The sequence below is a fragment of the Rattus rattus genome, chromosome 18, assembly GCF_011064425.1.
Source record: "Rattus rattus isolate New Zealand chromosome 18, Rrattus_CSIRO_v1, whole genome shotgun sequence".
In the NCBI taxonomy this organism is placed as follows: Eukaryota; Metazoa; Chordata; class Mammalia; order Rodentia; family Muridae; genus Rattus; species Rattus rattus.
Window position 1 is genome coordinate 12,780,377 of NC_046171.1, and position 22,379 is coordinate 12,802,755.

The 22,379-nt window shown below is 40.2% G+C and overlaps 1 protein-coding gene across 1 annotated transcript in view; it reads right to left on the minus strand.

Annotated features, from left to right (window-relative positions):
• Positions 1-22,379, minus strand: part of Pcdh15 (protocadherin related 15) — a 107,329-nt gene that overhangs the window by 12,947 nt on the left and 72,003 nt on the right. Inside the window, exons 4-6 of the mRNA XM_032889292.1 lie at positions 19,618-19,794; positions 9,928-10,146; positions 6,617-6,766 (exon numbers count right to left, since the gene is read on the minus strand). Of these exons, the coding sequence (XP_032745183.1) occupies positions 6,617-6,766; positions 9,928-10,146; positions 19,618-19,794 (546 nt within the window). The remainder of the gene's footprint in view (positions 1-6,616; positions 6,767-9,927; positions 10,147-19,617; positions 19,795-22,379) is intronic.

A 22,379-nucleotide genomic window follows, 5' to 3' on the forward strand; every position in this document is an offset into this window, starting at 1 on the left:
ATCGAAAGCAGATGGGCTGCCGAGGATAGATAGATTTGTGGAATAGCTTTTGATCATTCCTGTTAATCAGGAGTGAACATTAAATTACTGAAGGGCTGTCCCAAACTTGAAGAGTAACATCTTGGAGATGATGGTACTGTGGGGTTCTCAGCCTCGGTGGACACACAGAAGTAGAGTCGTGTTTCACTGTGGCTGGGAGAGTTCAGGAAAGCCTCTGTGGTTTCCGTCATGTAACAGAATCTGAGCTGGTGTGTCAGCCATTCTACTGGAATACTCAGGTCTATATCTTCTCAAATACTACAATTCTGGAGTTGAGCAAATAGGAGAAGTTGTTTCAAAAGTAGGGATTTCTAGTAGTTAAATTTTATTCAATGTGTTTTATGGGAAAAACAAAATATTGCTATTCGTGTTTACATATACGTGTCTGTGTGTGTCAATATTACTTATAGTGAGTGTGTATGTTTCATGAGGACACTGGTGCTGTGCTAGAATTCCCCAGGATGCACTGAGTTCAGGGACATTTTAACAACTACTGTAACTATGGGGCATTCTTCTTATGGGATAAACATTTTTCTTCTGCCTAAAACAAGAAACAAACCTCTGAGCATACAGGGGATAAGACACCAAGAATAGTATCTCTTCATTTAAAAGTAATTTTTATTTTTATTTTTTTTTTGTAAAATAAATTGGATATCAAAGAATATTTTCTTGGAAAGAAGAATCATAAAATTGTAAACAAGGAGGTGATTTTTTTTTTATAATGGGAACAGGCTAAATTAAATAGCATTTTTGGCACTTTTGTTTAAAAAACATAAGATGTCTTACAAAAGTCAGAAGCATGAGATTTATTTTTGTCATAAAGGAAGGAGACAGAAAGCATCGAGATAAAGAAATAGAACAGCAACTGAAAGTGTGGGAGAGATTTCTCCTCTGAAAGCCTACTCAAAGGATCAAAACAATCCAGAATGGAGGAGATCATGAGAAAACTGATAACTACATATTATAGCACCTGAGATCGCCTTTGAAATCCCTGCTGTCTGCCGTTCCCTACATTTCGAAGGATCGTTTTTATACCTGTGAAACATTTCTTTTCACCAAATACATAGACTTCCAGGAAATAACAAGCCAAAGAGAGAGCATTATGTCTTACTAGCACCCTGCTTTTCTGTCCCCAGCCCCAGCTAGGACATTCACATGAAACTCTGGTCAAGAACTAAAAAGAAAAAAAAGTCACGTCACCCATCCACAAGGTCAACCGGCCTTTGGTTTTAGTTGGACTGGTACTTTTCACGCCCATAGCTCCCCGTTAAGAACAGATAAAGTTACTTACTTTTTAAATAAATGTAGGACAAATAATGCTACCTTGAAGTTAAGAAAATTAAGGTCAATCTACTCTATGAGTTAGTGACGGTGATGTTAATTGAAACTAAAAGTGCAGAAGAGAAAGGCGTTGCATTGAGTTTGGGATAAAAAACAGTGGACTCTTCTGTGACGTTCAAATCCTCGTGCTCCACTGGGAGGGTTACGATCAAGAAAAGAACCGCCCAGTTAAAACGGGAGAAGCGACATTACAAGGACGTTGACTGACTGTGAGTTTGCACGTCAATCCCTTCAACAACTCTAACCAACGTTTCCTGGCTCTGGTCACATGTGATTTTCATGTTTGTTTTCTCTGCAGGACAAAAGGGGTGGAGTTTTGAGAGCTCTGTGGGTGGACAGTTCTTCTCGATGTGACTGTACATGTTAGACACCGATTTCTCGAGCTCTGCCAGGTTTTTCACATGCCTGAGGATCCCTTTGGGATGTCTGTGGGGTTCCGCCCCACACGGTGGGTTGGATGCTGGTGGCTGTGTCGTAGACATGGTTTCTCTGGCGTGTGTTGTGACACTGGCAGTGCGTTTAGCAGCTGGTGTAGAGATGCTGTCTGTGGAGGGAACGGAAGTGGAAGGAGGCAGTGGGAAGAGGCGGGGAGCTGGTGGTCGAGGAGGAGGAGGAAGTGATGGTGGAGGAGGAGGAGGAAGAGAAGAGGCGGGGGGTGTAGAAATGGGAAGAGAAAATGTAAGAAGTTGGGGGCGAGGAGGGTTAGGGGAAGAGAGGGGAAGAGGAAAAGTAGTAAAGGCAATAGGAGGTTGAGGAAGAGGCAGCTGTGGGAGGGGAGCAGAGATGCTGGGTGGATGGGGAACCATTTCGAAAGAGTTCCTTTTTGTTTCTGTATCGGAGGCACAAGTGGGAGTCTCTCTCTTAGAGCCTAGGGAGTTTAAAACGCGGGGTCTCCGAGGAGGAGAAAGTTCCAAGCTGCAGTCAGCGGGAGAAGTGACCACGTCAGGTTCTGACCCCAGTTCTACCGCTCTTGAAATTGTTGGTAGAGTTGAGAAAGAAAAGTGGGACCAAGAGGAGGAAAAGGAGGAGCCCGAAGACAGAGATTTCAGTTGCTCTGTTTGCTGTACGATTAGGGTGTCTCTGTGCCCCCCTTCTTTCTCTGACCCACGAGCATCTTCGGTTGTCACCATTACGTTGCTGCTACCTTGCTGGCTTGGGTGGCATCTGGTTTTTTCGCAGTCAGCTCTCTGCCTGGTGATCTGCCACTCCACTAGGTCTATGGTCTCTGGTCTGTTTGGAGTTTTCCACATCAGCCGCCTAGGAAACCTCACCGACTGATTCCACACCCTCTGGATCTTTTCTCTTGGGCCCCTCAGGGACTGACTCTTAACTTGCGTTCTGGGTACAAATAGCTCTTCAAACTCTGTTCCGGGTTGAAGGTCGGAATTTGTTGACCTTTGACCTATACTTTCCATATAAAGGGGGTTATGGGTACTTAAGTCATCCTCATCTGGAAGAAATGAGAACGTCCTTGCTGGGTTAGCTTGGTTGTCAAGTGGTCCCTCTACATGAGCTGGCTCATGAGACTCAGTGGTACTGGAGGAAAAGGCCATCCCGTCACGATGATTGCTCCTGTCTTCCGGGACTGAGTTATTTCCCCTGCTTTGTTCAAAATGGTAGAGAAGGAAAAGACTTGAAAGAGAAGAAGGAGACAAGTTGTGAAACAGCTTTCATAAGAAAGGTGTTTTCATGGTTATCATAGTTTACATAACAAAGGCCTAACAAGCACTGATGTACAACATCACTTTCAAGGTCCTATTCTAGGGAAGACAAGGCAGGGGTGTGGGGGGGATATCCAGTTGTGAGAAAGATGAGGAATTTTCATTAAAATAGCAATCTCTAGCCTGTCCCGCCCTTCCCCAATTAGTTTGAATTCCACCAAGTATCTGGGTCCATAGGCAACAGTTTGCTCCTGTATAAGCTTTGGTTTTGGGGAGTGCAGACAGGCACCTCAGATTTTGGCTGCTTACCCTCACCTTTCTGGAAGGTGCTCAGAGCCCATTGTTATGCACAGGTTTTGACAGTCTCTCAATCAGAAATTTCCCACTATATCCCATCTCGGTAACTCTGGGAACTAAGAAATAGTCTCTGATATAGAACAAAATTTGTAAGACAATTCAGAAAGGGGAACGCCCCCTTTCTGGATTAGAAGAGCAACAGTTGCCAAAGACAGAAGGGAAAGCCCTCAGAGTGCAGAAATCAGCCTCATGCTCCAGTCCTGAGCTAAAATACAGGAAACACAGACAAGAGGGGGAAATTTACACTCTCAGCAAATATCACATGGATCAATCATTAGTCAAAAATTCACTGAATGCAAAAATTATGTATGCTAAAAACAATAGTGGTTTGCCAATGCGTGGGTACCGGGCAAAGTACCATAAGTAGCCATGCAATCTAATTAATGTTGCAAAGTTTCAGAGCACAAATCTAGGACCTGAACTACAAGCATTGGGACCCTTCCTTCTGAGAAGTTAGGGGGCAAGTTCTTTTTTTACATAGTCCCTAATTAGTTTTTTCCCCCCTTCAAGCTAGAGCATAACAGCAAATTCATTTTGTCAGTTGTTCAGTGTTTAACTCACAACCAGAGGAAAAATAAAATATAAGTATTTCGAACAATGACGAAACAAGTTATTCAACATGGGGTAATAGTTGAAAATAGGCAATGAAATGATACGTGGCTTCGAAATCTGATCACAAAAACGAGCATGCTCACAAAGGGCTGGTTATCAGACAACCTGAATAATTCACAAAGTTGGGGCAACTGGACAATATGACCTTTTGTCCTAAACTTGGAGAGCGATTTTGAAAATACGTCAAATATCATCTCACTTGATATTAATGGCCGTTAGTTTTGGAAGAAGAGATCTATATAGTCATATACGTAACATGATGGAAAGAGCTCTATGTCTGAACTTAAAGATACTTTTTAAACGGTCCCTATTGGGCATGAGTACTGTCACATCGGAAGGGAACTAGGGGGTGGGGGGAGGGAGACTAAGAAGGGAGGATGCTATTCCCTTTTAAACATAAACACCTACATCATGAAAGATGAGGACCACGTGCAGACAATAATACTCAGCCTATGGCACTGCATCTAATGCTCTAAGAGCCTTTTATTAGAATGATATTTACTTACTTATGCCTACGTTATCCGCAGGTGAGAAAGAGCGAACGTGTAACAGGGAAGAAAAGTTGTAGCTGTCATTAATCCCGGATGATCACGCAATACCAACAGACACTTGCTTTAAACAATACCCACAGCCAAGAGAGGAAACTCACGTTCTTAAATTTTTTTCCCCCTTCAGTCATGAGAATAACATCTAATAATGTTTCAGATAAGATCTTACGGCCTTTACTCGAGTGTCTTATCGTGTAGGATTTTATCTAACCATCTGTTTGCTAGAAATACATAAAGTTTTGTTTTTGCGAAGCATGGGATATCTTAATTGTGAAAGAGAAATTTTAAATATGACCAAGAATCATGTACTGTACGTGTCCACTTTAAAAATTGGGCAGTGTGCACTATGTTAGGGAGATGGTCCTGGGTTTCGGCAAGGAAGTAAATATATTAGATACTAGGTGAGTATTACAGGGTGTTAAATCTATATGAAGTTATTAGCTGCTTTGGGAAGATATTTTTTTCAAAATTATTTGCTTTTTCTATTTAAAAACGCTGTTGGCAATAATTCCTCTGGTGATAGTTTAGTTGGTACCTTACTAGAACCCGTATAAAACATTTTCAATAGAAAAAAGAAGCATTTCTAAAAATGAGGGAAGATTCAGATTTAAAATGTTTCAGTACGTGATTGAAAAATCTTCTGCCAGAGTTTTTCAAGGGCTAACAGCCCTTAAAGATCGTTAGTTGCAATTTACTCTCATCCACCGCTGCTGACTGCAGATTTGCAAATGCTGCTGCATGGATTTGCTTTGTAAAAGCAATCATATATGTATTTTGGTCAGTGTTCTCATATGTAAATACTGCTAACTTCATACAAATGATTTTATTTTTAAATCTAAACGTCTTCGCTTGGAAGGGCTGCTCAATATAATTGGAGAATCAAATCATATTGGCTCAATTCCTACTTCACCAGTAATTCAATGAGAGCGTTCATTGAAGACTGAGAAGTGAAAACACGTATTTAAGGAAGGAATCCTATATGTAACAGAACGCTGTGCTTTAAACTTGACTTTGACTGCAACTTACATAGATGATATACATATATATACATATAAATACATATGCATATATTTCCTATGTAAGTATATAAATATAAATATATATTATATACTGTATAATGTTATAGATTACATGTACTTATACCACACTAAAATGGCACCCACATTATTTTATAGCTTCATCTATAATAATATATATACTGAATATTCCATGCATCTGTCTAAACTTCTTTCCAGTAGAAGCAGTTGTCATGATTTTTGAGATGTGCTTTACTCCCATGAGTAAAACCTAGGAACTTAACAGATCCATGTGTTTAGTCACCAACAACCAAGTTCCCTGAGATTAGCTCACTTCAAAATTGCTTATCGTGCCCTAATGCAGTTGCTCTTGAAGTTTTATAACAAACACAAGTTGAATCCAATTAAAACCACGTAGGGCCGTATCGTTTGCCAGAAACAGTTGGGAAGTCTTGGAAATACATGAACAAGTTCTGTCTACACTGTATGGCTTAAAATTGCTTAGAAATCCACCGTGTAGAGACATTGACCACAGCTGCCTCCTAGCACAACAACGAGCAGACTGGAGCACAGTGAACCAGTTAGTAGTTCATATTTTAATTTTTCCTTCATATAATATTCAATAATAATCTTAACGTTTGATTTTAAATCACAGAATTTGACTTTGATTGCCAAATTGGAGGGTTTGTTTTTTTCTTTTTTCTTTTTTCTTTTTGTTTTTTCTTTTATCTCAAATCAGCAATTACAGTCTCCTGCTCGATTGCTTTTTGAAAAATCCATAATTCTGTTCCGGAAATTGTCTCAATATCGTAAAGATTGGCAGACTAAATATAATCTCTGAACTCCCTTCTGACGTGTCTAACATGGATACGATTTATATTTTTTTCCTATAATTTTTCACCACAGTTCTTCGCTACGTCAGACTTACTAAGACGATGACGGGCTGTAACAGGCTTGCAGCTGTCTTTCTGCGTGGCCTTGGAACTAGATTCTCCCCCAGAATCTACTCCACCCCACACAGGTATCCTCCCTTGCTACTCACATGGCGCTCTCTCCTAGTTCTTCGTAGAGATGCGCTCCTGGAGGTGGTGGCGGAGGCGGCGGTGGGGGCACAGCAGGTACTGGAGCTGCAGGCTTGGCTGCAGGCATAGCAGACTGAATCCTTGCGGTCTTCGTGCACTCAGCCTGGCGTCTTGAGTAGAGTAAGGTTGTCTCGTAAGACCCGGTTTAGAAACCACAACCGATAGGCTATCGTTTTAATCACGAGGTTATCAGGGGACCCACTTAAATTATACACAAATATTTGAACTAATGTGTTGGCACGACAGAAGCATTCTCGTGCTCAGTATGTAAATACTTGCCCCTTGAAGAAGCAGTAGCATTCACAGAAGTATTTTCGAATTAATCTCATTTTTACCAACGGCCAGGGTGCTAGTGTTAGAGGTGATCTGTGGCTTTAAATGTCACAGAAGGTATTTCTTTTCTAAAATTAAGTTGTCAAATTTTTGAAATGATTAGAACATACCTTACCTTTCATATTAGTGTTATAACAAGTTGTCTAGAATCAGCTCAAACATGCACTCAAACACGCACATGTGCATATCCATGCACACACACACACACACAAATAATTGCTAAGAAAATAATACCCAGTTCAGTGTAGTATTACAACTTGATTGATATAATCTGTGATTTCTCATTTTCTTTTTTTTTTTTCCGGAGCTGGGGACTGAACCCAGGGCCCTGCGCTTGCTAGGCAAGCGCTCTATCACTGAGCTAAATCCCTAACCCGATTTCTCATTTTCTATCACATATGTTCCTGTGCAAAATACTCATGCTCATACTTACACTTTAAACCTGTTTTGGAAAGCAGTGTAAGAAGAAGAGAGAGAGTGACATTAGAAACACTGTTACGAATGGCTTTATAACGTGATTCGCTATAAATTATGAGCAGTTTACTGAAGAAGCTCGTAATGACAGTTGATGATACAGGAGAGGAGGAAGGACTTCAACACAGTGAGTGAATGTGTGGCCCCTCGTTATTACTGGTGCAGACTTAAGTTACTAAAACATTTACCACAAAGAAATAAATAACTGACCTGAAGGGAGTGGTAAAAACTGTAGTAAAACATGGGGCTGAGTTCCAGTTCTAATCTGACTATGGATACTTGAGGATGACCTGATGTTTGTAAGGGCTTGTTTCTTTACTTGGAGAAATAGTGATTTTACTGGCATAAGGATCTGATACACTCCTTTGAGGAACAATTGAATGAAAAGGGAGAAAGAACACTGTGGAATAAATGTAGAAATTAATACTAAACTGATAGCTTAGTGATTTTCCCAGTTCTGTTCATGAGGAACTAAAGATTAACTGTAACGACTGATTTGTTAAAGAAACATTTAGAATAACTTTAGTGACCAAAAGTTATGTTTGCAACTTCTTAGGACCTTTGAGGAAAGTAAGTATCCATTTAACATCTTCACATGGAGAGAGCACACCTCCAACATGTTGCAAGTCAGAATTAACTCACTGGATTCAATTTGGGAGAAAATTGTTTAGAGACAGAATAGAAGGTCTGGATGAGGGAGCTTTCAACTTGACACTGGTGGGAAGACAGAATCTCACTGGGGGATTGGAGATTTCAGACTGGCCTGTGAGTGCTCTGGTTAGGGTTCCCATCCACTTCTCACAAGCTTGCGTCATCTGAGAAGGACGACCCTCAGCTGGGAAGACTCCCCCCATCAGATTGCCTGGAGGTAAACCTAGGGGACATTTTCTCCTCTAAGGATAGATGTGGGAGAGCCAAGCTCAGGGTCGGCAGTGACATTCCTGAGAATGTGTGCTTGGTTATGTTAAAAAGACAGCAGAACATGAGCTTGGAAGGAAGCAAGGAACCAGGATTCCTCCGTTGTCTGTTTCAGTTCCTGCCTCTACGTTCCTGTCTTGAACTTCAGTCCTGGCTTCCGTTGCTTGTAGATTATAACTTGTAAACTCAATAATCTTTCCTCCCCAACGTGTTTTTGGTCAGTGTTTTATCACAGCAAATTAGGACAGAGAGGTTTCAGTGTACGAATACATTAGGAACATCTTAATACTTTTCCCCGTAGGTATTTGAAATAATGAGTAGCTTTTCTAGCATTATTTCTTACTGTTTATTTTATATCAAGCATTTATGAGAGTTACTGTAATTGTCTGTTATTTTTGTGGTACCCCCAGGGCTACTTCGCTACTTCTTTTAACAAATTGTTCTTCTTCTTCTTTCTTCTTCTTTCTTCTTCTTCTTCTTCTTCTTCTTCTTCTTCTTCTTCTTCTTCTTCTTCTTCTTCTTCTTCTTCTTCTTCTTCTTCTTCTTCTTCTTCTTCCTCCTCCTCCTCCTCCTCCTCCTCCTCCTCCTCCTTCTCCTTCTTCTCCTTCTTCTTCTTTTCTTCTTCTCTTTCTTCTCCTCCTCCTCCTCCTCCTCCTCCTCCTCCTCCTTCTTTTTTTAAATGGCTACCAATAGGGACACAGTACTAACTTCTTATACCTCTTATCAGGCCCGATGCATGCCTTGCTTACTGCAAGTTGCAGGTATTAAAATCTCAATTTCTTTGACTAAGAAGAAAGGATGCGAACACCCGCACAGTAAATGCGTAGTAAGGTCTGTGTAGCTAGACGGGCTTAACCTTTGCCAGGTGTTAAATAGTTTTGTTCAGTGGTTTGCTGCTGGCATTCGCCTATGTATTTGCCATATTCTGGCTGTGTCTCTCAGGAGAGATCTATATCTGGTTCCTGTCAGCCTGCACTTCTTTGCTTCATCCATCTTATCTAGTTTGGTGGGACCCCCGTTGAAGGAATCTTAGAAAGGACTGGAAGAGCTTGAAGGGTCTCGAGACTCCATATGTACAACAATGCCAAGCAACCAGAGCTTCCAGGGACTAAGCCACTACCTAAAGACTATACATGGACTGACCCTGGACTCTGACCTCATAGGTAGCAATGAATAGCCTAGTAAGAGCACCAGTGGAAGGGGAAGCCCTGGGTCCTGCCAAGACTGAACCCCCAGTGAACGTGATTGTTGAGGGGAGGGCAGTAATGGGGGGAGGATGGGGAGGGGAACACCCATACAGAGGGGAGGGGAGGGGCTAGGGGGAAGTTGGCCTGGAAACAGGGAAAGGGAATAACAATTGAAATGTAAATAAGAAATACCCAAGTTAATAAAGATGGAGAAAAGAAAAAAAATAGTTTGCTACGAGCAGGGAAACACAATGGTAGAGTGGTCACACCATCGACATTTTGCAAACAGCAAAGCTACTTTACCAGGTAGCTTCCCGAATACCTTCCTGGGAAGATCCACCTAGCGACCTCATACTCACTGTCGGTAGCTCACTAAGACGACCAAGATGGCTGGGATGCAGCAGAGGATAATGATGAAGGCCAAGGCCAGCAAGGCCCCTTCTGTGTACCCCAAGCTCTCTCCTCGCTTCTTGATGCTCGTCACTGCTTCGGGAGTCCGAATCTCCAGGATGCGTCCTCCTTCCCCGTAATACGGCTGGAAGTCTTTATTGATATCAAGCAGTTTGCCGTCCAGGAACCTTTGTTGTGTGACAAATTGAAAACTAATTATATTAGAGGAGAGGAGTCGATCTGAAATTGAAATAGGCAAGGGGGCGGGGGAATGAGATGAGGAACTGTGGGGGGCGGAGACAGTGGCCGGAATGCAAATAAATAAGAGGCTGAGGGTCTCTGCCCCCAGTTGGTTTTGACTGGTAAAGAATCGCCGGCAGCCAATGGCTGGGTAGGAAGACAGAGGTGGTATTTTAACATTCCTGGTACCGAGAGGATGAAGGATTTAGAGCCACCATGCAACTAAAGAGTAGTTGCCAGAATTGAGAGCTACGGAAGAGGAAGAGAGCGTAGCAATCATGTAAGAACTGGGCAAGACAAGACCCAGTACGCCCCCATCTCCCATCCCCCCACTACTGGGTCTAGGACAAGAAGGATAGAATATAGATTCTATAAGTTAGTAAGTAATAACTCAGAGATGTCAGAGGGGGAGGAGTTAGCCACACAGAGGTTTGGGAGTGGCCCAGCCATTGAGCTGTTTAAGACATATTAAAATAGAAGGCCGTGCGTGTGTGTGTGTGTGTGTGTGTGTGTGTGTGTGTGTGTGTGTGTGTGTGTGTGTGTGCGCGCGCGCGCGTGTGTGCGTACATGTCCATCTGTCCATCTGTCTGTCTGACTGACTTTTTATTTGGGAACCCAGAACATTGGTGCAGGTAGCGAGGAACGGGTGCCACCACCGCCCGGCAAATATGAACAGGATTAATTGACAACTACAACAGCAAGCTACTACCTTAATTCCACTGAGAAGGAAGACCTACCCACTATGGGTGGTACCATTCATCGGCCCTGTGATCCTGGATCGTGAGCCGAGCACACATGGTGTCTTTCAACCATGGATGCCCTTGGCAAGTTCTGTCCACACCCAGCCTCCATGACTACTCTACCCGCGGGAACTATAATCTGGTATTGTAAATAACTTTTCTCCCCTTAAGTTGCTTTTTGTCTGAGTTACCGACAGAAACTACAGATAATAATTATCCACTGCTTACCCTAAGAACTAAGAAGAAAGGTTGCGAACACCCTCACAGTAAATATGTAGTACGGTCTGAGTAGCTAGACGTAGGAGACAGGGGAGGAGTGTGGTGTTTATGTATTAATTAAGCAAAAGAAAATACAAGCTGATAATGATGGTGCATGCGGCTGTCACAGAGCGGGAGAGGATGAGATAGATAGAGGGTTACCAACCCCAGCTCTGATTACCAGAGGTGCTTCATTTCCCTTCCATGTGGGAAGCCCAGTGGCCCCATCAGCCAGTAGAATTTTTCTGTTTTCCTAACTAAAAATTTCCATGTAATGGTATAAGGGAATTAAAATGCTTGTGGCTGTTTCTCCTCTCTAACATAAATATATGTTAAGATATATTTTAAAGCATGTATTAAGAAATAGAACATATATAAAATATAGTATATCTCTTATAACAATATTATAAGATATATTATATATAGTTTAATGAGATTCAAATCCAGAGATAGGCATTATGTCAAGGGATCTTGACATAAGCTTGTTAATATTACTAGTTTTGTTTCTTATCTTTAAAACACACACACACACACACACACAGAGGGAGAGAGAGAGAGAGAGAGACAGACAGACAGACAGAGAGATACAGAGAGAAAACCAGGGGAGAGTTTAAATTTCAGATAATAAAAACTGAGAATAATCTAATTGTCCTTGGCTGCGCATTAAGCAACAATCATAATATCTTGGTATATCTCACTAAAGCTAAGTTTTCATTCTTAATGCTAATATCTGCATTTCTGGTCTTGGAGTGTAAGTGTGTGTTTGCAAATAAGTCATAAAATACTTATGAAAAATTCATAGGCTTAAGAAATCTTTCTCAGATAGTTCAAGAAAATTCTAAATGCCAAATTTTATCTCTTCAAAAAATATTTTCATTTGCTCTATTCTGTTTTTCTTTTATTGGATATATTTTTATTTACATTTTAAATGTTATTCCCTTTCTCGGTTTCCCAGACATAAGTCCCCTCTCCCATCCTCCTCCCCACCCCCCTTCCTAGCCCCAACCCCCTGACATTCCCCTACACTGGGGGTCCAGCCTTGGCAGGACCAAGGGCTTTTCCTTCCATTGGTGCCCCAAAGGCCATCCTCTGCTACAGATGCAGCTGGAGCCATGGGTCAGTCCATGTATAGTCTTTGAGTAGTAATTTAGTCACTGGGAGCTCTGATTGGTTGGCATTGTTGAGCTCATGGGGTTGCAAGCCCCTTCAGCTCTTTCAATTCTTTCTCTAATTCCTCCAACGGGGATCCTGTTCTCAGTTCAATGGTTTGCTGTAAGCATTCGCCTCTGTATTTGACGTGATCTGACTGTGCTTCTCAGGAGACAGCTATATCAGGCTCCTGTCACCATGCATGTCTTTGCTTCATCAATCTTATCTAGTTTTGGTGGCTGTATATGTATTGAGCTGTACACCCATGTGGGGCAGGCTCCGAATGGCCGTTCCTTCAGTTTCTGCTCCAAACTTTGTCTCCATATCCCCTCCTATGAATATTTTTGTTCCCCCTTTTAAGAAGGAGTGAAGCATCTGTACTTTGGTCATCCTTCTTCTTCTTGAGTTTCATATGTGGTCTGTGGATTGTATTTTAGGTAATTTGAGCTTTTGGGCTAATATGCATTATCAGTGAGTGTATACCATGTGTGTTTTTCTGTGATTGGGTCACCTCACTCAGGATGATATTTTCTAGTTCAATCCATTTGCCTATGAATGTCATGAAGTCATTGTTTTTGATAGCTGAGTAATATTCCATTGTGTAGATGTACCACATTTTCTGTATCCATTCCTCTGTTGAAGGGCCTCTGGGTTCTTTCCAGCTTCTGGCTATTATAATTAAGGCTGCTATGAACATAGTGGAGCATGTGTCTTTGTTGTATGTTGGAGCATCTTTTGGGTGTATGCCCAAGAGAGGTATAGCTGGATCCTTAAGTAGTGCAATGTCTAATTTTCTGAGGACTCCAGACTGATTTCCAGAGTGGTTGTACCAGTTTGCAATCCCACCAATAATGGAGGAGTGTTCCTCTTTCTCCACATCCTCGCCAGCATCTGCTGTCACCTGAGTTTTTGATCTTAGCCATTCTGACTGGTGTGAGGTGGAATCTCAGGGTTGTTTTGATTTGCATTTCCCTTATGACTAAAGATGTTGAACATTTCTTCTACTTCTCAGGCATTTGATATTCCTCAGCTGAGAATTTTTGTTTAGCTCTGTACCCCATTTTTAATAGAGTTATTTGACTCTCTGGAGTTTAACTTCTTGAGTTCTTTGTATATTTTGGATATTAGCTGTCTATCAGATGTAGGATTGGTAAAGATCTTTTCCCAATCTGTTGGTTGCTGTTTTGTCCCAATGACAGTATCCTTTGACTTACAGAAACTTTGTAGTTTTCTGAAGTCCCATTTGTTGATTCTTGATCTTAGAGCATAAGCCATTGGTTCAGGAAATTTTTCCCAGTGCCCATGTGATTGAGATTCTTCCCTACCTTTTCTTCTATTAGTTTGAGTGTATCTGGTTTGATGTGGAGGTCCTTGAGTCACTTGGACTTAAGATTTGTACAGGGTGATAAAAATGGATCGATTTGCATTCTTCCATATGCTGACGTCCAGTTGAACCAGCACCATTTGTTGAAAATGTTATCTTTCTTCCATTGGATGGTTTTAGCTCCTTTGTCAAAATCAAGTGACCATGGGTGTATGGGTTCATTTCTGGGTCTTCAATTCTATTCCATTGATCTACCTGCCTGTCTCTGTGCCACAATACCATGCAGTTTTTTTTTTTTTTTTTTTTATCACTCTGTAATACTGCTTGAGGTCAGGGATGGTGATTTCCCCAGAAGTTTTTTTTATTGTTGAGGATAGTTATTAAGCTCAGTTTTTTGTTATTCCAAATGAATTTGCAAATTGCTCTTTCTATCTCTATGAAGAATTGAGTTGGAATTTTGATGGGGATTGCATTGAATCTGTAGATTGCTTTTGGCAAAATGACCATTTTTACTATACTAATCCTGCCAATCCCATGAGCATGGGAGATCTTTCTATCTTCTAAGATGTTCTTTAATTTCTTTCTTCAGAGGCTAGAAGTTCTTGTCATACAGATCTTTTACTTGCTTGGTTAGCGTCACATCAAGGTATTTTATGATATTTGGGACTTGTGAAGGGTGTCATTTTCCTAATTTCTTTCTCAGCCTGTTTATCCTTTCAGTAGAGGAAGGCTACTGATTTGTTTGAGTTAACTTTATACCTCGACTCTTTGCTGAAGTTGTTTATCAGATTTAGTAGTTCTCTGGTGGAACTTTTGGGGTCACTTAAGTACACTATCATATCATCTGCAAATAGTGACATTTTGACTTCTTCCTTTCCAATTTGTATCCCTTCGACCTCCTTTCATTGTCTGATTGCTCTGGCTAGGACTTTGAGTACTATATTGAGTAAGTAGGGAGAGAGGAGGCAGCTTTGTCTAGTCCCTGATTTTTAGTGGGATTGCTTCAAGTTTCTCTCCATTTAGTTTAATGTTAGCTACTGGTTTGTTGTATCTTGCTTTTACTTTGTTTAGGTATGGGCCTTGAATTCCTGATCTTTCCAGGACTTTTATCATGAAGGGGCATTGAGTTTTGTCAAATGCTTTCTCAGCATCTAATGAAATGATTGTTTTTTTTCTTTGAATCTGTTTATATAGTGGATTACGTTGATGGATTTCCATATATTGAACCACCCCTGCATCACTGGAATGAAGCCTACTTGATCATGATGGATGATCATTTTGATGTGTTCTTGAGTTCAGTTTGTTAGAATTGTATTGAGTATTTTTGCATCAATATTCATAAGGGTAATTGGTCTGAAGTTCTCTTTCTTTGTTGGGTCTGTGTGTTCTTTAGGTATAAGCATAATTGTGGCTTCATAGAAGGAATTGGGAAGTGCTCCATCTGTTTTTATTTTGTGGAATGGTTTAGACAATATTGGCATGAGGTCTTTTATGAAGGTCTGATAGAATTCTGAACTAAATCCATCTGGTTCTGGGCTCTTTTTGGTTGGGAGACTTTCAATAACTACTTCTATTTCTTAGAAGTTATGGGGTTGTTTAGATGGTTTATCTGATCCTGATTTAACTTTGGACCCTCGTATTTGTCTAGAATATTGTTCATTTCCTCCAGATTTTCCAGTTTTGTTGAATATAGGCTTTTGTAGTAAGATCTGATTATTTTTGAATTTCCTCAGATTCTGTTTTTATGACTCCCTTTTCATTTCTGATTTTGTTAATTTGAATATACTCTCCGTATCCTCTGGTTAGTCTGGCTAAGGGTTTATCTGTCTTGTTAGTTTTCTCAAAGAACCAGATCCTAGTCTTGTTGATTCTTTGTATAGTCCTTTTTGTTTCTACTTGGTTGATTTCAGCCCTGAGTTGATTATTTCCTGCCTTCTAATCCTGTTGTGTGTATTTGCTTCTTTTTGTTCTAGAATTTTTAGGTGTGTTGTCAAACTGCTAATGTATGCTCTTTCCTGTTTCTTTTTGGAGGCACTCAGAGCTATGAGTTTTCTTCTTAGCACTGCTTTTGTTGTGTCCCATAAGTTTGGGTAGGCTGTGCCTTTATTTTCATTAAATTCTAAAATGTCTTTATTTTTTTCTTTATTTCTTCCTTGACCAAGTTATCACTGAGTAGAGCATTGTTCAACCTCCATGTATATGTGTGATTTCTGTCATTTTTGTTGTTATTAAAGATCAGCCTTAGTCTGTGGTTATCTGATAGGATGCATGGGATTATTTCAATCTTCTTTTATCTGTTGAGGCCTGTTTTGTGACTGATTATATGGTCAATTTTGGAGAAGGTGCTTAGAAGAAAGTATGTCCTTTTGTTTTAGGATGAAATGTTCTAAAAAGTGCATTTGGTTCATAACTTCTGTTAGTTTCTCTAGGTCTCTGTTTAATTTCTGTTTCCATGATCTGTCCATTGATGAGAGTGGGGTGTTCAAATCTCCTACTATTATTGTGTGAGGTGCAATGTGTGCTTTGAGCTTTAGTAATGTTTCTTTTATGAATGTAGCTGCCCTTGTATTTACAGCATAGATATTTAGAATTGAGAGGTTCATCTTGGTGGCTTTTTCCTTTAATGAGTATTAAGCATCCTTCCTTATCTTTTTTGATATTAGAATGGCTTCTCCAGCTTGTGTCTTCAGACCATTTGCTTGAAGTCGTTTTCCAGCCTTTTACTCTGAGGTAGTGTCTGTCTTTGTCTCTGAGGTATGTTTCCTGTATGCTGCAAAATGCTGGGTCCTCTTTATGTATCTAGTCTGTTAGTTTATGTCTTTTTATTGGGGAACTGATCCCATTGATGTTAAGAGATATTAAGGAATAGTGATTGTTGCTTCCTGCTATTTTTGTTGTTAGAGGTGGAATTATGTTTGTGTGTCTCTCTTCCTTTGGTTTTGTTGCAATGGATTACTTTCTTTTTCTAGGGTGTACTTTCTCTCCTTATGTTGGAATTTTCCATCTGTTATCCTTTGTAGGGCTGGATTTGTAGAACGATATAATGTAAATTTGGTTTTGTCATGGAATATCTTGGTTTCTCCATCTATGTTAATTGAGAGTTTTGCTGGCTATAATAGCCTGGGCTGACATTTGTGTTCTCTTAGGATCTGTATGACATCTGCCCAGGATCTTCTGGCTTTCATAGTCTCTGGTGAGAAATATGGTGTAATTCTGATAGGTCTACCTTTATATGTTACTTGACCTTTTTCCCTTACTGCTTTTAATATTCTTTCTTTGTTTTGTGCATTTTGTGTTTTGACTATTATGTGATGGGAGAATTTCTTTTCTGGTCCAATCTATTTGGAGTTCTGTATGCTTCTTGTATGTTTATTGGCATCTCTTTCTTTAGATTAGGGAAATTTTCTTCTATAATTTTGTTGAAGATATTTACTGGCCCTGTAAGTTGGAAGTCTTCATCTTCGCTCTTTCCTATACCTATTATCCTTTGGCTTGATCTTCTTATTGTGTCCTGGATTTCCTGGATGTTTTGGGCTAGGAGTTTTTTGTGTTTTACATTATCTTTGATGGTTGTGTTGATGTTTTCTATGGTATCTTCTGCCCCTGAGATTCTCTCTTCTATCTCTTGTATTCCATTGGTGATGCTTGCGTCTAAGACTGCTGATCTCTTCCCTAGCTTTCTATCTCCAGGGTTGTGTCCCTTTGTGTTTTCTTTATTGTTTCTATTTCCATTTTTAAATCCTGGATTGTTTTGTTCAGTTCCTTTACCTGTTTGGTTGTGTTTTCCTGTAATTCTTTAAGGGATTTTGTGTTTCCTCTTTAAAGGCTTCTACTTGTTTACTTGTGTTGTCCTGTATTTTTTTAAAGGGAGTTATTTATATCCTTCTTAAAGTCCCCCATCATCATCATAACATGGGATTTTACATCTAAATCTTGCTTTTCTGGTGTGTTTGGATATCCAGTATGTGCTTTGGTGGGAGAACTGGGCTCTGATGATGCCAAGTCGTCTTGGTTTCTGTTGCTTAGCTTCCTGTGCTTGCCGCTTGCCATCAGGTTGTCTCTGGTGTTAGCTTGTCTTGCTGTCTCTGACAGTGGCTCAACACTCCTGTAGGCCTGTTTGTCAGCACTCCTGTAGGCCTGTTTTCTTTCAGCCGGATCTGGGAACAGAGAGCTGCTCCTGGGTTTGTGTGACCTGAAGCCTCCAGGCAGGTTGCTTGGTGCAGAAGTGTTGGTCTTACCTCTGCTCTTAGGTTTGTAGGTTCTCCTGGTGACTGGCTTTCAGTTTTCTGTGAAGGCGGAAATCCAAAGTGGACTGCTCCTAGGTCCTTGTGCCCAGAGGGCAGAGATGACACTAGGTGATTTCCTCTTGGGTCAGGAATGTGGGTAGAAAGTAGTTGTCTCCTCTGAGTTCTCAGGAGTGTCTGCACTTCTGAGGGTCCAGCTCTCTCCCCCATGGGATTTGGTTGCAGGGAGCTGTGTGACTGGTTCAGTTCAGTTCTGGGCACAGGCAGAAACCAGTTTATATTCCTGTATCCAGAGGCACTATGCAGTTTCCTCTTGGGCCAGGAACTTGAGCAGCGTTGGGCAGAAGTGACAGTCTCCCCTGAGGTCTCAAGATTGTCCATACTTCTGGGCGTTCAGCTCTTTCCCCCACAGGATTTGGGTCCATTTTCTATATTCTTTTGTGGTTTCCTCTTAGATATTTTATCCTAAATTGTTCATGAATGCTGTTCAGATCATACCCTAATCCATTTTTTTTCTTTACCACCAGTTAGCATCCTTAAAATGCAGACATACTTTTTCTAAAATCATGTGATCTGTTACCAAAATGAAAACAAAATTATGCAGAACATAAAGAAGGTGGTTAGATTAAAACATCTAGGGAAAGTTTTACTAAGAACAGTGGTCAGAAACAAACCTATTAACCCACCTTTAATGTCTGGTCCATACTCATATGAGCTGTGTTTACATATGACTACATATTGATGTACATTTTAAATTAAAATGAAGTTTAAGTAAAATTTCTTCGCAATGATCTTCATGACACTAGGTGTCACTAGAGTCCAGCAAAAAATTGGATAAGGAATTAAGGAATTCAGAGAATTAATGGAAACAATGTAATAGGAATTAATGGAAATTATGTAATAACATTTAAGTTTTTGGCCTTTCGTCACTGTTTTTATTTTTTTTCTCCTTATCCTGTGCTCCACCTCTTCCTTGTTTCCTACCACTCCTCCATCCCCCATTCCTTCCCCTTCCTCCTCCTCTTCTTCCTCCTCCTTCTCCCCCTTTTCTTTTCTTTCTCATTCCCAGATCCCTTTTTTTTTCCTTTGGATTCAGCTATCCTATAGAATGTAGAGCTACAGGACAGTGAATTTTCCTTTACTGAGCTCTTCTGAGTCAGGACATGAGATTGGTTAGTTTGTTAGTTTCTGTTACCATAGACTTGTATGGAAGAAGTCACAATTTCTTCCTGACCTTCAAACCTGCTGAAGTCCTTGAGGCGATCACCTCACTAAGAGTCTGCTTCCCCCTTTTAGCCAGCCTCTTGCATCGGGAGTAGTGTAGAGTTCTTTTTTTTTTTTTTTTTTAAAGATTTATTTATTTATATAAGCACACTGTAGCTGTCTTCACACACACCAGAAGAGGGCATCGGATCCCATTACAGATGGTTGTGAGCCACCATGTGGTTGCTGGGATTTGAACTCAGGACCTCTGGAAGAGCAGTCAGTGCTCTAACCACTGAGCCATCTCTCCAGCCCCGTAGAGTTCTCTGAGGAGATCTCAAAGTGCTGTTTTGGCTCCTGACTTTTGCAGACTCCTGTTGCCCATGAGGTTTTTTACTTCAGTCCAGCCCATGCAGGATTTCAGTTATCCATAAATAATAATCACTTATAGGTGCTACTACTGTTCCTACATGGAGGTGATGTGCAATAAAAACCACTTACTTAAAAAGCTCATTTCTGTCGATGGCTCTGTTGGTCTGAGGGTCGATGGCATAGACGGTCAGGTCACACTTGCTATAGTCTTCTAGGGAGAAGGCGTCTCCATGGCGCCGGGCACCAATGGACTCTACCACAACTTTGGCACCAGGAATTTGTTCCTGAACATAGCGATCCAAAATCCTAAATATAAAATAACACATAAAAATGACATTCTGGTGGACTTAGTGGGGGATAAAAAAGCAATCCTCTGCCTGAAATGACATTTAGTAAATGACAGGTATTTTTTTTTTTTTTTTGCTAGTGTTTACTGGTAAATGTCTATATGGGTTTTAAGCATTTAATTCCCAGTGATACGAGAAGATGAATATGTGAAAGAACTTATCAACCATGTTCTATTTTAAGTCTGCAGTCCTGAGTTTATGACATCATTTGAGTGTTTATCTGGCTTGTGGAAAATGTCAGCTATAGTGCACTAATCATGTAGCCTCTGCTTTAGGGACCACAGGACACTGGGACTTTCCACCCTTGTTGTTGATTTCATAAATGACACCTCTGCAGGAGGGTATGACACTCCCATCATGGTGGAGGAATAGGATACCCATTTTCCCAGGGTTAGAAAGATCCTCAGAATGTGGCCGCAGTGGAAGGACGTAGACAAATTTGGTGAATTTGCAAGATTAAATATTCCATGAAAACCTCAGAAGCTAGCTACGGAAAATAGAAAAAGTTTAAAGATTTGTTATCTTATACAGAAAAAAAATGTTTAGTAGAAAAGATAAAAATAATGTTAGCCATTAGATCATTTCTCTAAAGTATAACTTTTCTCTAGTTCTATAACTTGCTTTTAATTTGGGAATACCTATTGTTAGCATTTGTTATTTGTTTTCTATAGTCCTATAAATAGGAATTTCTTTAATAACTTTATTATTAAAACATTATATCATTAAACACTTGTAGAACACATTAGGGTATATATTAAAGACTTATATTTAAATGGAAATGTATTAACAATAGCCACATATGGTGATTCCTTTTGAAGTAGTGTCTCACTGTGTAGCATGGGTTGACTTAAAAGTCAATCCATAGAACACAGTCTTTTCATGCAGAAATCCTTCTTTGACTCAAAATAACATCATTCTTACATCTTTTCAACACATTTTCTTCCCTACTTACTGGCTCCCTTTCATTTTATGTTCTTTCATGTTACCATGAGACATAAGGAGATTAACAACGTTAGCATCTTAGTAAAAGAAATTTGAATCCAGTATGTGTGTATATGTGTGAGTATGTATATAAAATATATGGCACAATATTGTCTCTGTGCATATTATCATACTATAAGGCTTTGTAAATTTCTGGGCAATACCCAAAGAAAATACAAGGCAGTAAAATATCCATTCACTCTTTGTAGAGTCCAGAGAATGATCTACAGCAAGCGACCTTGCTTTTGATTTTGAGTGAGGGCAAAACAGCAGATAAAGAGAAGCAACAGGAGCATAGACAAAGCCAAAGATGGGATCTTAGCCAAGGCACAAAGTTAGAAGCCAGGTTTATAGGCACCTTCAAGATGAAGTTTAGAAATTATACGTGATATTAAACTTCTTAGATCAATTAAATTAGTGGAATTCCCTTAAATTATTGCTCAGCTCATAGTAACATCTATGAGGACCAGATTAAAAGAAAATGATTTATTTCTAATCAAAGTTCATCTCCAAATGTTTAGGGTGTGTGTGTGTGTGTGTGTGTGTGTGTGTGTGTGTGTGTGTGTGTATTCAAGCTTTACATAAATATTATATAGTGGTTAAAAGTACTAGGGACTGGTGTAACTGACCTCCTCCTGGATGTATGCTGACCACAAATGGAGGTCTATCTAATAGAGCACAGGGGTTAAATAGGAGAATATTTTGCCCTTACCCTCCAAGGTTAACTAGATCCCAGGTGACTCAGGTGGCATTTCTAAAATTGTCCAGTAATTCTTGGGAGCCATCTGTGCTCTTGTGCTAGGAGTCCATGGATACCTCAGTGTAGACTATAACTGGTGTCTACAGCTTAGGAAATTTTCCTCAGTGCTTGAAAGTGAAGCTACAGCAGAGCATGGCCTGTAACTCATTCTCACTCAGGTGGAATAACTGTTAAACAGATAACTAAGTGAGCTAGAAGCTCCTTCCAAGCCTGCTCACCCTTGAGGACTAGACACTCAACTGGCTTTAGCAGTAAAAAAAAAAGACGGTTAATTTTCTCCAATTTCTTAACCTTAAATACCCAGAAAGAAAGTATAACCAAAGATTAAGATAATTGGTATGTTTCTATAACAGTCTGAAGGATTATGGTCCCGAAATTTTAGACTTAAATCCACTAATGATATTGATTAAAAGAGTCCCAGATATAAGATCCCATGACATTGACTCAATTCAATATTCGCAGTGCCTACTCGCTACCAAAAGAGATAGGTCCACTGTTATTTTAACTTAAAAAATCAAATGATCACATTTATTCTTTCTTTTCCTCTCTGGAAGCCATCTGGAGGGACCTTACAGTGTGATTCTAGCCACTCCAACAGCTACCAAAATATCTAAAGCAGATCCTTCTTAAAGGTTCAACTCTCTTGAGGTCAGCCTTCGACTCTAAAGGAAACAGAAGGAGAACACAGCAGAGGGATGTTTTGTGAACTTCTCAAGAGACTCTAATGGACTTTGACTTGGACTGTTAACACATAACCTCCATCTTGACTTCTCCCGGTTTCCTGCCTAGGACTTGTAATGCTA